This window comes from Equus asinus, chromosome 17, assembly GCF_041296235.1.
Source record: "Equus asinus isolate D_3611 breed Donkey chromosome 17, EquAss-T2T_v2, whole genome shotgun sequence".
In the NCBI taxonomy this organism is placed as follows: Eukaryota; Metazoa; Chordata; class Mammalia; order Perissodactyla; family Equidae; genus Equus; species Equus asinus.
The window spans coordinates 21268491-21285818 of record NC_091806.1 but is presented as its reverse complement, the minus strand read 5'-3'; the positions used below and the strand labels follow the sequence as shown (position 1 = coordinate 21285818).

General features: G+C 41.0%; 1 protein-coding gene across 1 annotated transcript in view; it reads right to left on the bottom strand.

Annotated features, from left to right (window-relative positions):
* LOC123284101 (ubiquitin carboxyl-terminal hydrolase 25-like) overlaps window positions 1-17328 on the bottom strand; it is an 83820-nt gene that overhangs the window by 39370 nt on the left and 27122 nt on the right. Inside the window, exons 2-3 of the mRNA XM_070487754.1 lie at window positions 16565-16642; window positions 13137-13287 (exon numbers count right to left, since the gene is read on the bottom strand). Coding sequence (XP_070343855.1) covers window positions 13137-13287; window positions 16565-16642 — 229 coding nt within the window. The remainder of the gene's footprint in view (window positions 1-13136; window positions 13288-16564; window positions 16643-17328) is intronic.

Below are 17328 nucleotides of genomic sequence, written 5' to 3'. Positions count from 1 at the left end.
TCCATAAATCCTCTTCTTTCCAGAAGATATTTTAGAACAATACAGCAATCGTGAAAGACTATTATAACTTACTCGCATACTAAATACAGATAAGATTTTAAAACCAGATATTAAGAAAATAAAATGCTATTTCACTAGAATGGTAAAACCTGAATTTCTTCTTTTTCTGGAGTTAGGGGAATGACTTCCAAAAACACGTAATGAACTATCAATTTCACAATGAAAACTAGCCCTCTGTGATTTTCTTATACGCTCACACTCAAAAAGGAACATAGAATAAACTTGGCGGAAACAATTTCTAATTGGCCAAACTAAATAAAAGTTGAGCCTATGCAAAAATCCCATCCAAATACCAAAGTGTTATAAATATTTTTATATCTGTACCAAGCGAGGACCTTGGCAAAACACTCAAACTTTGTTTTAACCAACCCTCCCTCTAGTATTAGTGTGAACACAACTCAAGGGCACAAGCATGTTAGTGTTAGTTGGATACCAGTGTAGAAAATCACACATTACAAAAGCCTATGAACAGGAATCTTCAACATGTTCAAGACTGCTCGAATTAAAACATTTTTTCTGTAAGGTCACAAGTATATATACCAAAACATAACACTCAACCTAAAAAAATCTTGTACATTCCAAAGAGTTAGCATTTGAGTAAAACTTAAATACCAACTACCAAACATTTTTCTGCTAAATCTGAAATACAGGCAATCATCAACTGGTCAATGAAGCAGACTTTAACTGTATGCATTGTTTACAACTCATAACTCATTTTCCCATGAAGACAGTGTATGAAATGACAAAAGCCTTCCAAGTTAGTTCAAAAGAAATCCACTTAGCCCATAATCTAATTGAACTACAATATATGCAGAGATTTTGACTTTAGAAGAAAGTGATTTTCCTTGCTTTCCTTATTTACATAAGCCCAGGCATAGGTGAAACACTTTTTTATATAACCACATTTATATTTACCACCAGCGAAGATCTCTAGGCAGGGGAATGATATGAGCAGAAAGAACTCTGTTTTGGGAGTGAGGAGGTTAAGTGTTGAACAACAGTTGGAGAAGAGTTGTAGTAAGAATATGTATCAGGGCAGGAGCAACTAAAGGAAAAGTACGCAGACAAAAACTCATAGAACTGCAGACTAAATGGCTGACTTGGGAGATTATGAAGAGCAGTAAAAAAAACTAAACCTTTAATACAAAATAAAATCACTGGGTCCCCAGAAGGATGGGGATGCCCTTAAGAGAGAAAGGCAAATACGAACACAGGGATGGTCAGCAGGAGCTGAGAAGGGAGAATACTACCATTCTCGCCCTCACTCATTCTGCTTCAGCCACAGTGACGTCCTCCCTATTCATCTCCTGAGCCAAATATACTCCTGCCTGGAGGCCCCAGCCTGGGATGCATTTCCCTCAGACATCCACGAGCTTCCCTCCCTCACTTCACTCAGGTATCTGTATAAATGTGACCTCATCCAAGAAACATTCCCTGACGGATCCTCTATCTAAAATAGCATATCCCATGCCTGACCTACAACCGCAACCCTGTCACCATCTGTCCCTTGACCTTGCTCTCTTGTTCTTCATGAACTTACCACTGCCTGACATTATTTATTTATTGCTTACTGTCTGTCTTCCCCCTATATAAACTGACACTTTGTGTTTTTTCTAATGGCCTAAAAACCTATCTAATACATATTAGGCAATCAATAAATATTTGTTAAGCAAATAAAGGTTGATATCTAGACTATGGAATAGAGATAAAAATTAGTGAGTCATCTTCATAGTGGCACTAACTAGAAGACTTAAGAACATAGGCTTTATCCATATAAAATTTTTTCTAGTAAGTCAAAGGACAAATAGAATAAGGTATCACGTTAAAAGAATACTTAAAATCAAGAAGACATAAATAATGTAAATTGTGTTTCCTACCTGACTCTCCCATTCTCCTCTGCCCTCAGTCAGCTCTCTTAAGATGTTCCTACTTTTCTAATCTTCTTACTGCGGAACTCAGGTTCTCTACAACAGTGCTCTCCACTAGAACTTTCTATGATGATGGAAATGTACTATTATCTGCGCTGTCCAGTAGGGTGACCACTAGCCACATCTGCCTACTACTGAGCATTTAAAATGTGTCTAGTGCAACATAGGAACTGAATTTTAATATTATTTAATTTTAATTTATATTTAAATCTAAGTTGTCACATGTGCCCGTTGGCAACTATGTTGAACAGCTCAGCTCCAAATGGTCTTGTTCTGTTTTTAATAATTCCTGCTAAAATTATAATGGCAGCATTGGTAAGAAGGCAAAGTGAATAGCAAAGGAGCCATTTGGGAATTCTGTCATCAACTTTACTATGTTTTCAAACTAAAATTGTGAAAAAAAATTAAAGTTAACATTCTATATGAGTCAACAAAAAGTACAAAGGTCCATGGCTACCATTCTTCCCTAAAATTAAAGAAAACTCACAAAGTTATACAAGTCATTCTACAGAACATTGTAATAGAACGTAAGCCTAATTGCATGCAATCATTTACAAGTAACTTTCAGAGCATTGTAGAATCTCATTTTTAAGCTTAACCTTAACTTTCAGTGAATCATCAAAACAGTTTTCTACATTAGAAATCTCTACGGAAAAAGAGATTTAACTTTCATGGCATTAATTTTTTTCTATCTGAAGTTACTTGTTTAACAAATGTGGGGGGTGGGAAAAATACCAGGGTTCAGTTAATAAACTCCTAAACTGCTGAACATACGTGATCTGCCCTCAGCAGAGATGAGAGCACTAGACCTGGATCTGTCACTTGTCCTTTAGATCACTTTGAGGCTGGCCAAGCAACATAACTACGAGCAGAGTTCTAGGACAGAACTTCAACATTTTTCTCACTTTCTATGCAATCCTTACCAAATAAACCGATTCTAAATTGGTAACACTTAACACTTACTCCAATGTGTTATATCAACTTCTCTAAAACTTAAGCCAATATGTGGCATTATTTTCTGTGCTAAAATTACCTACCCAAATCCCTCTTATCTTTTGATCCATTCTTTGATTGCTCAATTGTAGCACATCTCGTTCTGGTGGGCATATACTGTTTCTTTCCTGTTTTAAAAAAGTTCAAAAGAATTTAATGATCATGAAAGAAAGAATATTACTATTTAATTTCAAGTGGGCAAAAGCCTGGTATGGTCATGTCTATGACAGAGTTTGCCATCACACAAAAACTTCAAAGAATCTCTCCTCTGACTATTAAGTTCACCTACGATATCTTAGTATCCTGCATTGCTGCCTCCTTGCATTTGCATTTTTTACTGCCAAACTCCAACACAATTTTATTTCCAATTTAAGCTGGAGGTGGGAGGCACTCATCTGACAATTCACAATATCCAATCTGGACAGGAAATCCAAGTAATGAAAAAAAGTACCTAAAAGTGTTGTTAATACTCTAAATGATTTGGGCTTTTTCCCAGAATTCAACAGAGTATTAAATTACAGTATAGAATGTTACCAAAACAATATCAAACACCAGGTACACCACTTCTTAATTCTCTATGATACAGAATACAAGCTTTCCTTGAAATGTTTCTTTTTCTTCTCTCAAAAATGGAAGGTGAAAATGCACTAAAGGCCAATCATTGTCCTACTAACTAGTGAAAATGTAACAACTTCTTGAATATTAAGTGAAGGTTCAAAAATATATGTTCTTCAAATCAAGTGACATAATTTACTTTATCTTCTGATGTACCCAGGTATGAATAAATGAAAATTTCCCCACAAGCCCCAAATGTAACTTCTATGGGATATTTTAGTTTAAAAGCTAAATTTTTCTAGTCATTAAAAACACATGTATTTTATTCCTTCTAAAAGAGACGCCCAGTCATAAACAGTTATATTCTAGCTTATACAAGTAATCATATGTATTTAGCATTAAAGACTTTCACGTCAAAATACAGATGTTTTGTCACTACTACAACCAATAGATGACACACTTAAAATTAGCCAGGCTCTGTCTATGCTATAGTCCTGTTTGTAATAGACTTTTTACTTAAAAAAGAAAACAAGCAATTAAAAAAAATAAAAACTCCTGCCATATTTGAAGAATTAGTTAAGCCATGGTCAACTTTCAAATAAAAATATATTTCACATAAAGTTAAGAAAATGTTCAAAAAGAGTTTTTGTATCTAGAACATTGCCTTGAAAACTTCCTCAGACTCTGATCACTCCAATACTCCACATTCCTTCAGCGCGCAGGTAGTGTTTTCAAAGGAGGCCTGTGTCTGAATATACATCTTTCCTTCCCACGTTTTACCACTCCTTTCAAGAATTAAAAATACATGAAAGATTTCATTTCTTATCAGCAATATAGCATAATAATTTAAAGAATCTGCTAAATGCATGACATCTCCTTACTTTCTCAGTTTTAAACTATGAAACACTATTATGACGCTGCCAAATTTAAATGCTGGATCAAGACTATCTCCAAAAGGCAGCTGTACTTCTTAGAACTTGATAAAATATGATACAAATTTGTTAACTGGAAAAGAATTATTGTTATTCATCGGCTACTTTTTCCCAGTTTGATACTAACATTATTATAATGAAATCACCACATTATATTTCTACAATAGTTTTCCTCAATAATCTCAAAGCAACTTTATGGACACACTATCCAAATTAGTGAATTCTTTTTTTTCTTTAATTTTTATTTTTTTCGGATGTACATCATATTTCAAATTCTGGATACATTACATCATGTTCACCACCCGAACACTAATTATAGTGCATCTCCTCACATGTGAGCCTAATCACCCCTTTTGCCCTCCCCCTTCCCCGCTTCCCCAATGGTAACCACCAGTCCAATCTCCAATGCTATGTGGTTTTTCTTTTTGTCATTTTTATCTTCTACTTATGAGTGAGATCATATGGTATTTGACTTTCTCCCTCTGACTTATTTCACTCAGCATAATACCCTCAAGGTCCACCCATGTTGTCACAAATGGCTGGATTTCGTCATTTCTTATGGCTGAGTAGTATTCCATCGTGTATAAATACCACGTCTTCTTTATCCATTCGTCCCTTGATGGGCACCTAGGTTGCTTCCAAGTCTTGGCTATTGTGTATAATGCCGCAATGAACACAGGGGTGCAAGTATCTTTATGCCTTTGTGTTTTCAAGTTCTGTGGATAAATACCCAGCAGTGGAATAGCTGGATCATATGGTAGATCTATCCTTAATTTTCTGAGGATACTCCATACTGCTTTCCATAGTGGCTGCACCAGTTTGCACTCCCATCAGCAATGTAGGAGGGTTCCCATCTCTCCACATCCTCTCCAACATTTGTTGTTTCCTGTCTTGTTAATTATAGCCATTCTGACGGGAGTGAGGTGATACCTCATTGTAGTTTTGATTTGCATTTCCCTGATAGCTAATGATGTTGAGCATCTTTTCACCGTGGGTGTGTATGTGTGTGTAGCTCTTGAAAAATATCCACTAAGTAATTTTATATTCCACTTGAAAGAAATGGTAGAGAAATGGAGTTTCTGGTTTATCTCAATTAATTGTCATACTGAGCAGATTGCTTGCTGTTGTGGTTTCTTTATCAATAAAATGTGCTGTGCTTCTAACCAGGATACTAATTCATATTTAATATATTTAAAATACAGATGTCTGGGCCCCACCCAAGAGCCACTGAATCAGAGCCTGGCAGGGAGGAGCCCCAGCACCAGGAGATCACTACTGTGCTGTCTTTCTCTTTGTGTTGTCTTCCTAGGAGCCCTTTTCTGGGTATAGCAACTTCATGTCTTTACCTTCTACCTTGTGACTCAATCTCTTACTTCCCCACAAAACGTGCTTGTAACTGAGTCGAACAAACATAGGCGTTATTTATCTATAATTCACAAGATGATTTCAATCTTTGAAATCTACATTACTTGGACTCTTGCAAAAAGATTTTCAAGAGCAGTCCCTTCTGGTTCCTCAATAAGTTGGAAAGGCCTTGACTTGAATCCAACATATTTGGTGTTATGTTATGCCTGATATCATTCAGTTCTTACTGTGAGCTTCTCAAAACAAAGATGGCTTCTATTTGGCCTGGAAGAAGGAATGTGAAATCATCTGAACCAAAAACGTGATGTCCTCACTCTGGCTAAATTGACAAAATAGTGATGATTCTTCAACTGTCCGAGGCTGCATTTAGATTTGGATTGAAATCATGTTGTCTATTTTTCTCATGAGCTTATATATTTTTTAAAATGTTGCACTACTATTTGGAAAAGTTTGAACTCGTGCAAGGTATTAGTTTTGTGACTATCTAATTTCTTGTCGTAACTGGAGCCATTTTATGAGTGTAAAGGGGAGCTATCCATAACATGCCAGGGACAAAACAAGCACCAACAGAGCTGTCCAGACAGCAGTGGGATGTGAGCCCACCCTTGCCATCTGTGACCCAGAGGCAGGAGACATGGGGGTGAGGGCAGGAGTCAGCCCCACCTTGGTCAGACACGTCCAAGCCTGGCTTTGTTCTGGCCCTGCCCAGGTCATGGGTTAAAGAGTCTGCTGTGTCTGCCGAGAGGAGGTCGATGGGAGGAAGCACGGTGACCTGGGCCCAGTAGGAAGGACGGTCAGCAGAGTGACAGTGACCCAGGGAAGAGAGAGAGTGGTGGTTTATACTGGAGGGTGGTGGCAGAGATGGAGAGAAGAGAACAGAGGGAGTTTGAGGGAAATATCTATGGCCTGCCTGATGCATTGGATGTAGACGGTGAGGAAAAAGGACAGGTCAAGAGGGGTTTCCAGGTCTGGGCTGAAAGCGAGGGGACGTGGGGGGCTGTGGACTGACTAGAGCATTCTGAAGCTAAAGCAAGTCTTCCGTGGCTGGCTTCCCCAAGAGCGACCCCAAGTCTGTGGTTCCTCATGCTCCTCTGAAACAGGTCGTGTACTTGGGACAGGATCCGTCCATGTAGTTAGCAGCGTTTGAGAGGATAATTGGGAGCAGATTTCCTGCAGAAGTTGTACATCTGCTCTGCCAGGCTGTTTGTACCTTCCTGTCTGTGTCTGCGCAGAACCCTGACCAGAAATGGCACTGTCCTCTTTATCTTCCCTACACTTTTCCTCTCATTCATCTCAAGATCCTTGTTATTCTATGTGGATTCCCAGCATGGACATCACTTGGGAGCAGTGCAGGGACTCGGGCCCACCCAGGACCTTATGAATTACGATCTGCTTTGTAACGAGATCTTCAAGTGATTCATATGCCCCTGAAAGTGTGTAAAGCACCGTGGATAACTCCTCCTTCTCCTTCAGCATTCAGCTCAGGACCACGTCCTCCAGAGACCCTCCCTGACCTCCCACCCAACACCCAACCTGTTGCAGGGACAGTTCGAGAGCCGGGCACAGCGCCAGCAGCGGGTGCACACGCCACCTCCATGAGCATTTATAGTCCGTGAGTCTTTCTCTTCCACTGGCTCTGCGCTCTGCTGCAGTCCATTGAGTGTTCATCTTGGCATCTCCACGAGTAGCATCATATCGGCTCCACTAAGGCAGTGGACGCATCAACCTTGGGAACTCTCACCCTGCCCTCGAGCCCCTCCTGGAGCTGCCCTGGGAGCCCCTGTTGTAGGAGCGCCTAAGAGGTGAGACCCTCTGATCCCCAGGGCCTTCATGGATGGTCGAAACCTCATGGACGTCCAAATGGACATGACTACTCCCCTCTCTATTCCTTCGAAAAAAGCTTTTCACTCAGTGTACTACATCCACACACAGCTGATTTTTTTTCCGGATTTCCCTGCAAAGATTTTACTATGATTTTCTTAAAGTACCGCAGATAATATACGTGTGATCATAAAAGTTCTGAGTCCTCCTTCATTCCTCTTCTCAGACCCCACAACAGTCAAATACAGCCCCATCAGTCCTGCTCCTCCACCTCTGTGATGACCACCCCAGTGCCAGCCCCAGGGCTCCCTGCAGACCCCTGTGAGGCCCCTCACCAAAACGCTGCCCCCTCTTCCCCCACCCCACATTCCACTGTCTCGAAGCCACAGAGATCTATGTAGATAGCACATCACAGTATACCCCCATCCACCCTCTGTCTCCCCTCCAGGTCTACACCCTTCCCTGGTGTCACTCCCCTGCACTACAGAGACATCTATGCAGTGGGCCCTGCTCCCTGCCCACCTTCCCTCCCCCTCATCTCAGTCCTATTTCCGCTGCCCCAGAAGCCACCTCTCAGGTCTCTATACTTCCTGTTCTGTCTGCCTGGAACATTCTGCCCATGACCTCCCAGGCTAATTCCTATTACCTTTCATCTCAGCATAAATGTCACCCACTGAGTATTAGCCTGTCACTGCCCTTACCATCCCCCTATAGGAATCGTCTGTAGAGCACGTATTTCCCTCCTTCGTCTCTTGCTCTTTATGATCTAACCTTGCCCCTCAGTAGAATGTAAGCTCTGGGGCCCCCAGTCCTCATCGGGCTGTTTTCTTTCATGCATCGCTGCATCCCCAACACCTGGAACAGCGCAGAAGACATCACAGAAGCTCCAAGTGTAACAATGAATGGATGGGAAGGAAGGCAATAACACCCTCGCACTTCGGATTCAGCAGAGTCCAGTGTGCTGGTCACTCTCCAGATTCCTTCGGGGCCCCTCTCTGGCCGGCTCTGTGCCCGGGCTGACTCCTCTGCCTGCACTGCCCAGGTCTCTGGGAGGCTCCTAGGCTTCAGCAGGAGGTGGGACGACAGGAGGACAGAGGGCAGGGGCAGTTTTCCCTGTTCCCCTGACAGCCCCTCATGGGCCCAGAGGACACCACTTCCCCTCCTCCCTCCAGCCCAGGGCTGGGAACAGCTTCCCTCTCGCTGGCCCCTGGGAGCCCCACATCCCTGGCCCTTCCCTCCCCTCTGTCTCAGCTCCGGAAATGGCTGCATCTCAGTCTCTTCATCTGCACCATTGGGGTGAAGTGTTTGTAGTGGGAATTTTGTCGGCTACATCAGGCACCTCTCCTTTTCTGTGTGCAGGACTTAGGATTCTTTTGTGTACATCACGGTGGATTGCATGATCTTTTTCTTTTATTTATTTTAAATAATTTTTCAAAATTGAATCTCTTAATTTTACATTTTCCTTAGGTACTGAAATAGCAAAGTATTCTACATCTGTACTGTAGTTTGTGCATGTCTGTGTGTGTGGGTGTGGGTGCATATGTGATTGCCACCAAGGGAAAACTGCATAAAATGGACTACAAAACATTGAAAAATGTTTTGGCAAGAAACACTATCTTAAACAATACAACAAAGATTTAAAAAATTACAGAACAAAAAACAGAGTGCAAATTATCTAAAATTACCCTCTAAATTAATCTATAAATTTAGGAATAAAGCAAAACATTATGAAATGTGAACGGGAGTATGTTGAAGTCTTTTTTTTTTTCCCACTTTTCCATTGGTTTTTACTAACAATCTAATTCATTCAGGCAAATATTGTCACTTCGCAGATTCCTAATAAGGGCTCAGGGCACACAGAAACAGTCTTTATTGTTTTCTACATCTCTATGTCCTACTCTAATGATGGCTTAATGAATAGTGACCTTTCATTTAAATCTAAACTCAATCCTTATACTGTCTTATTCTAGAGGGTCCAAGGACAGAGAATGCAATTGATAAGCAATGTATTAAATGAAACTTTATTTAAAAAAATATCTTACACATTAGAATGCTTTATCTACTTGAATAAGAATAATTAAGTAAGTAATAGGAGCTAAATTAAAAACAGAAAAAAATCAAAATTCCTTTGAAAAGAGAACACCCGTGCAGATGTCCTGCTGTGGCTGGGGTGCTGAAGGCCCAGCTGCTGTGGATGCTGAGTCAAATCTGCAGGTGACCCCAGGCCCCTGAGGCCTCATGGCAGGGCCATCCTCCTTCCTGGGGGGGTCCTACCGGCCCAGGGGATCCCCCACACTTCTGGGCCTCTGGGGACCGTGGGAGGAGCAGCTGGAGGAAAACTGCCTCTTGGCAAAGGCTGGAACGAGGCCTCCAACATGGCCAGCCTTTGCCTGTTGTGCTCGTTTTCTCTTCTTAGCTCCTCGAGCTTTCTCTCCGCCAACACGGCTGCCCTCCCGCTTTCTTTGGCTCTTTGCATCTGGAAGAGGTTCTCCTTGTGATAGTAGGAAGTGCACGTCTTCACTTCTTGGGCCAGGTCTTCAGCCATCTTCTTGTAGAGGTTGCGAAGCTGGTACGTGGAGTTCATCTCCCAGCACACGTTGAGGAGCTTCTTGTTCAACTCGGAGCAGACCCTTTCCTCCTCAAAGAATTTTCTGTAAAGCGGCCCAACTTCTTCATCATGTAGCTCATGCAGAATTTGAAGTTTGAGCTTCAGCTGCTGAATCTCACCTTCAAGCTTGGTGTTTTCGTGCTGCAAAGTTGCTTCCTCGGTTTGGAGGGAGAGGATTTCTCCTGGAAGCTCTTCCTCAATTTGCTTTTGTTGCTGCAACCATCTGGCTCTTTCCTGATGTTCCTCTTCATCAGTTGCTCTGGAGACTTTAACAGGCAGGCTCTTCAAAGCCTTTTCCAGAAGGTCGACAGTGTCCTGAAGTGCTGATGTGCTCAGGATTGTATTCATCGCTGCCAAGCACAAGGTTCGTAACGGGAGAGGACTGGCCTCCACCTGAGGGCACTGAAGGCCTTCCACGGCTCGGTTCTCAGGTCCGGTATTCTCCCCACATTCTCCACTGACTTCAGCGCGGGCAGAACACCTTTCGCCTGGAGACTTCCCTCTCGTGAAAGTGTGTCCTGTCTTGACTATCAAAGCCACCACCACAGTACATACCAGGATCTCCCAGGGGAATGCAGGGAGACCTGGACCCTGGCTCAAGCTGTCCGAAATCACCAGCAGAGCACCCCACAGGTGCCCCAAGATCAGCTGGAAAGCGGACGCGATGGCAGGCAGCAGGCCCTCCATGGCTGGGGAGAGCTCCGCAGCTGTGCCTCTGAGTGCCAGTGCCCTGTGGGCCACAACTGACCGCTCGGAACCCTGAGGAGTGTTCCATCTCCAAAGTAAACAGGTGGCTGGAACCAGGGTGTGTCAGTTGGTTGGGGGAGGGGAGGCCAGCCAGGGTCTAGGAAACAGACCCCTAAGTGAGCTCTGAAAGTGGAAGGGGTCTCACTTCTCCAGGCACTGGGGGAGGTGGACAGGGCTGATGGCAGCCTGGCTCTGCCAGTCTAGGCCCACCTGGCCCTACAGCACACCTAGGGGACAAAGCAGGGCCAGGCCACGTCCCTTTCTGTGCACAAGAGCAAGTGATGGGGGCCATCCCTGGGTGAGGCCCACTCTCCTCCTGTTTTCAAGTTTCCTTCTGTGCAGGGACGCCTGGGACTGCCCACACAGCTCCCCAATCTTCCTAGTCTGAGGCTCCCTCTGTCTTTCTGGTTGGTCACTGGGGACAAGCAAGGGCAAAGACTGAAGGGTGTCCCTAAAGGTATGAACTAAGAGACCAGGATTCCAATCCAAACAACTCAAGAGTCATCAATATGAACTGGCAATCTTAACATTTTATGGATTTTGGTTGAGACAATATGTCCTCATTCAATCCAAGTGTTCCTGGGTGGAAGTGACTCTCCTGGGGTGACACAGTGACCAGGGCTCCTTTCCTCATGTGGCCCTGCCATCTTCAGTATAAGCTTCCCAAGGTGGCCCTGAGGAGGGTCCAGTCCACCAAATTGTCTTCAGAGGTGGGCCTCTGGGGATGGCGTTTTTACACATATTATCAAAAATAACTCAACAAACACTTTTTGAGAAACTATGACATTCTAATATGATGATGGGAACATCAATAGTCTCTTGCCCTGTTAGGCTTCATGTTTGGTAAGCAAGAAAGGCACAAGCAAATAATTTTAAAATAACACAGTACTCATTAAGACACAGGTATGCTCTGGGGGCTGGAAAAGCACTTGGTCCATACTAGAGGCCAGGGGAAACATCCTAGAGCCATTAGCTCCTGAGCTAAATCCTACAACGCCAGAAGAAATTAGGCTGGGGATAAAGGCTAGAAGGGATTCCTTCGAAGGAAAAGCAAGCATAAAGACAAAAGAAATTAAATAGCAGTGGGTGGATGAGAACTTCAAGCCATTCTGCGTCATCACAGTGTAAAGAGAAAAGAACAAAACAGTAGAAAACGAAGTCAGAGATGCAGACAGGAGTCAAGCCACAGTGTGTCTTCAACTTGGACACAGCAACTGGGTCTGTCTTACACACATAAAACTTCTCCCGATTATCACCTATTATCTGTGTGAAGTAGAAGTATTCCAGGCTTAGCCGACATAAGATCATTTGTAGAGCAAAAATACTAAGATTATCCTGAAAACTTGACATCAACCAACATTAAACAGTATTTAATGCCAATTAATAGCTATAAACATCTATGTGAATGGGTTCTTCCTGGTTATTTCCTAACTTTGAGAAAGTCTATAAACAAAATCAGAAATTCTCTTCCAATACAAGTTAGTAATCAAACTTCTCTAATTGAGAATGCATAAAAATAAATACCTACATTTTATAGAATACAGTTACACCACAATGAGATATGGAGGTAACTGAATGTATTTTGAAAAACTCAGTGCTATATAAGCACAAAGTATTCATGTTATGAATAAAAATTAGTCCATAAAATTTTCCATATGGACCTGTGTGTGCGCATGTATGTGTGCTTATTTTGGGGAGGGGCAGGGATTGAAAGAAGGGAAATTCTACTAAATGCTAAAGCTATCAGTAATTAAAAATACTACTTTATCTTCAAAAATAATACTAAGCCTCTACCAACACTTAAAATCCATAAAACAAATGATTTTGCCCATTTAAAATTCTAGAAATTTTTGTTTCTTTAATGAGTAACACTGTAGCTGTTCCATATTTCAAAACAATGAATACTCCATGAGGTGCTCTATGAAAGGATATACCAATGAAATACAATCTGGAAAAAAATATAATGCAGCTAATTAAAACATGCTCCTTTCAAATACACTAAGAAGAACCAAGGTTAAAGCAGTCTTTTCTTTTGTCCTTTACCTCTGCTTCAACAAAATTAATATATCCCCAAGGAAAATTTTTCATTACATTCCTGTCAAAATATTAAGAAAGAAGTAAACTTACTCGCATCTGCTTGGCTTCCCACACTGATGTATCTATCACTAAACACTGCCAGGAAGCACGGTTTGGTAGTAAGTTGTCTCCTCCTGCTGAGGGGTCTTGGCATTCTTCGCAGTGAGGAAAGCCACTGCCAACTCCAAGTTTCCATTGCTATCTTTCAAAGATCCAGAACAGAACATCAAATATTTTGGAATAACTCTGTACATTCTCACATGATTTATGTAAGCTTTTCCATAACAACTAATTCTCAAAGCAAAAATCATTTTCAGATTCAAAATCATTCTGTGTGATTCTGATTTTATAGTATAAATTCATCATAAACAAAGAACACCATATCAATAGTAATTCCTTTCTCTATTAATTAAAACTACTAATATAACATAAAAATCAACTCTATAACTAATTTCTCAGTTTTCCATTACTTTCATATCTGCTTAACAAAAGCCAATCACAAACTTGTACTTCTAAACAAATGAACAAACTAAAACATGTTTTCTGGAACTTGCCATACACAAGGATGAAAAATGAATATTTAAAACAGCGCTTCTGCAAATAAGAACAAAAAAAGGTATTCCCTTTAAAATGGGTGCTGAACACATACCTAAAGGCAAACTTAACAAGGAAATGTCAAAGACTTATAGGAAGAAAATAGCAAAATGTTCTGAAGCTTGACAGTATGGAGAAACACAAAGAACTCCTAGACAGAAATACTCAATACTGTCAAGATAACAATCCTGCCCAAATTAAATATAAATTTTATGTAGTTCTCATCAAAAGCATACCTGGACAAAATTCTAAAGTTAATTTAGAAGGAAGTAGCTGCTAAAAAACTAAGAATTTTTGAAACAGTAAAATAATAAGAGACCTGCCCAGTTATATCTCTATATTTTCTGTCCAGTTAACAATAAATATAACACTAGCTCTATGACAGCTAGTTGAAACAACATTAGGAAATCCAGGTATTAATAATGAAGTTATCTCTGTGACACAAGGCCAGAACACATTAAGACTGTGTAGGCCTTAAGAATTTTAGGATACGAGAGGAGTGTAATAGGAAGCCAGTCGAGGGTTCTGCCTAGAAATGACCTGGTATGACTTACATTTTAAAAGGATCATTCTGGCTGTGTGTTGAGACTATAGGAGAGAAAGGGCAGAGAGTCTATTATTTGCTATCATATTAAATGTAGCGGGTGATAGAAGGAGAAAGATTAGAATGATTCCAAGATTTGAGGAGTGAACAACTAGAAGAATGAAGTCCCCAACCCACCTCGACTCCAACTCTAGGAGCTGCTGAAGAGATAAAGTAAGAGTACAGTTGGAAAAGCACCACTGCTTTCACCTTTGTTAGGTGTCACAACCACTGTAAGATTCTCAAATGACTCATCCAAAATACAGGTATAACATATCCCATAGTTAGATAAGTAAACTATAGTAAAACAACTTGCAATAACAATGGCTAAGATTTACTGAGCAGTAATATGTGCCAAAACATGTGCCAAGTACTCTTCACAGACTACCTCATATAATAATTAGCTGACTACAACAGGGACTTACACAACGCGAAGGTCACTTACTTTGCGAAGCTAAAAATAGATGCTCAAAATAAATAAAAGTGCTGAAATCAATCAACGACATGTGGTTCCCAAAAGTAGACTCCATATCAGTATTTTACTGAGAGACTCAACTCATTAATAAACCTCTTACAAATTTATACCGGGCAACAGTTAAGGTTTAAGTACACTGTTTTCACTTCCAGCTACCGAGAACTGAAATGAAAGTTAAAAAAAAAAACTAAGGTCACACAGCCTACCTCAAAGGAAATGTGGACAAGAAGTAATTGGATTAATTCTTTACATTTATTTAATTAAACATATTCTACATGTTTCCCAAGTCAAGAAAAAGAAAAGTGCCCTGACAAGGTACCGACTGTAGTGTCACACTCACTGACACAGAATGGAAAAAGTACATTCTGAAAATAGACATGATTTAGTCATATTTATCACAATAAAGAAAGGACTAGTGGGGCCGGTCGAGTGGTTGAGTTCGCGTGCTCCACTTTGGCAGCCCAGGGTTTTTTGCTGGTTCGGATCCTGGGCGCAGACATGGCACCGCTCATCAAGCCATGCTGAGGCAGCATCCCACATGCCACAACTAGATGGACCCACAACTAAAAATACACAACTATGTACCGGGGGGCTTTGGGGAGTAAAGGGAAAAATAAAATGTTTAAAAAAAAAAAAAAAGAAAGGACTGGCAATCATCTAAACATCATCATATAAACTGACATACAACACATTTGTTTCCTCCCTAAATGCTTACAGTGGCTTCATAAACCCTGCATTAATGCTCTAAACAGTACTGCTTCATCACTGTCCTGATGAGGCCAAAACGAAGCAAAGCCTCTAGTGAAAGCAGAAATTAAGTGTGATGCTCTGGGATCAGGCCGCTTGGTTTCTATTTCAAACTCCTCCACATACCAGCTGTGTGATCTTGATCAAGTCACTTTAACCTCTGTTTCCTTATCTTTTAAAAAGGGATGAAAATAATACCCCATGGAGTTATTAGGAATAGCACCTAGTACTGTAAGTGCTTACTAAGTGCTTGTTGTTATCACTACTATTATGAGGATTATGATTACACTCACCTAAAAGATAAATTGCTTCCAGACACAAATGAAGAACTTTTGTGTCAACATCAAAAATTACATAATTTTGTCTCATGGAGCAAATTCCAAAGGATTGAAGCTGTGTGCATGCCTACAGTGGCAAAAAGGCTCTCACTGCTAGCCTTTGTAGCTATATATATATATATATAGTTCTTGAACATCTTTCACTCGCTTGATCTTTTCCATGTGCATACCCATGTGATTTAACTCATGTGAGTGCCTCTGTGTGGAAATGAGGGTATTTCATAAGATACAACAAAATGATGCATCTTATCTGTTGCATATACTCAAAAGTTTGATGTTGAATGTTCTTAAGGTAAATTACTTGAATGTTAGCCAGTTTCTATTTCTCCTTCTTGGAAGGAAAAAATGTAAGCTTTTGACTCTCTATTAATTTTCTATTTCTCCCTCCTCCTCCTCTCTCTACTCTCCCGCACCCTCTGCCCCTATTTAAACTCTAAAATCATGGTTCTTGAGTAAAACCAGCCATTAGCATTTGGATTCACATCCCCCTATTTTGCATGAAAAGTGTTTCCTATGGAGAGAAGTCATCTGTCACTCCAAGGTATCTTGGAACATTAGGTTGCTGAAAGCTAACATGCTCAAAATTGCAGTATATGTTAGCTAAGGCTCTTACTTTATACAAGTTCTTTCCTATATCTCTACTACTACCACACAGTATAACTAAAAAACTCAACTTTCAAATATGGCAGGCAGTAGAGATGAGGGTGTAACACAACTGTAGGTCATAAAACAGAGGCCATACCTTCCAAGCTTGCTGTAGTATCTGGGCATCGTTGATCCCAGTAATTTCTCTCAGCTGATTCAAAAATGTCTGCTGGTGCTAGAAGAGAGGAAAAACCAAAATCATTACACTCTGAAATCTGAAAATATACAAGGACAAGAAAATAAATGACCTTTGGGCAAACAAACAGAAAACAAAATAAACTAGAGTAAAAAAGAAAAACAAAATCAGGGGCAGGCCTGGTGGCACAGCAGTTCAGTTCCTACACTCTGCTTTGGCGGCCCGGGGTTTACTGGCTTGGATCCCATGTGCAGACATAGCACTACTTGTCAAGCCATGCTGTGGTAGGCGTCCCGCATATAAAGTGGAGGAAGATGGGCACAGATGTTAGCTCAGGGCCAGTCTTCCTCAGCAAAAAGAGGATTGGGAGCAGATGTCAGCTCAGGGCTAATCTTCTTCAAAAAGAAAAAACAAACAAACTTGAGAGAGACTGAACAAATTTCATTCTTTTAGGAAGAAGGAACCATGCTGTGGGGAGCCCTTATTCCATTTTCATGTTTCCAAAAGGGAACTTCTACATTACTTCCCAAGAAGAAGTCTTACTGAATTAACAATTTCTGGTCCATTCTTCACCACCTCATTTATGCCACCCAACAAGAAAAGGAGTGGTTAGCATGAGGCTAAGCCTGAGAAACTAAGGAAACAAGTATCCATTGGGTTACTTTAACTAGGGCATGGGACCAGTGATGGAGATCAAGGCAGCTCTGGTAATCTCTCCCTGTCCC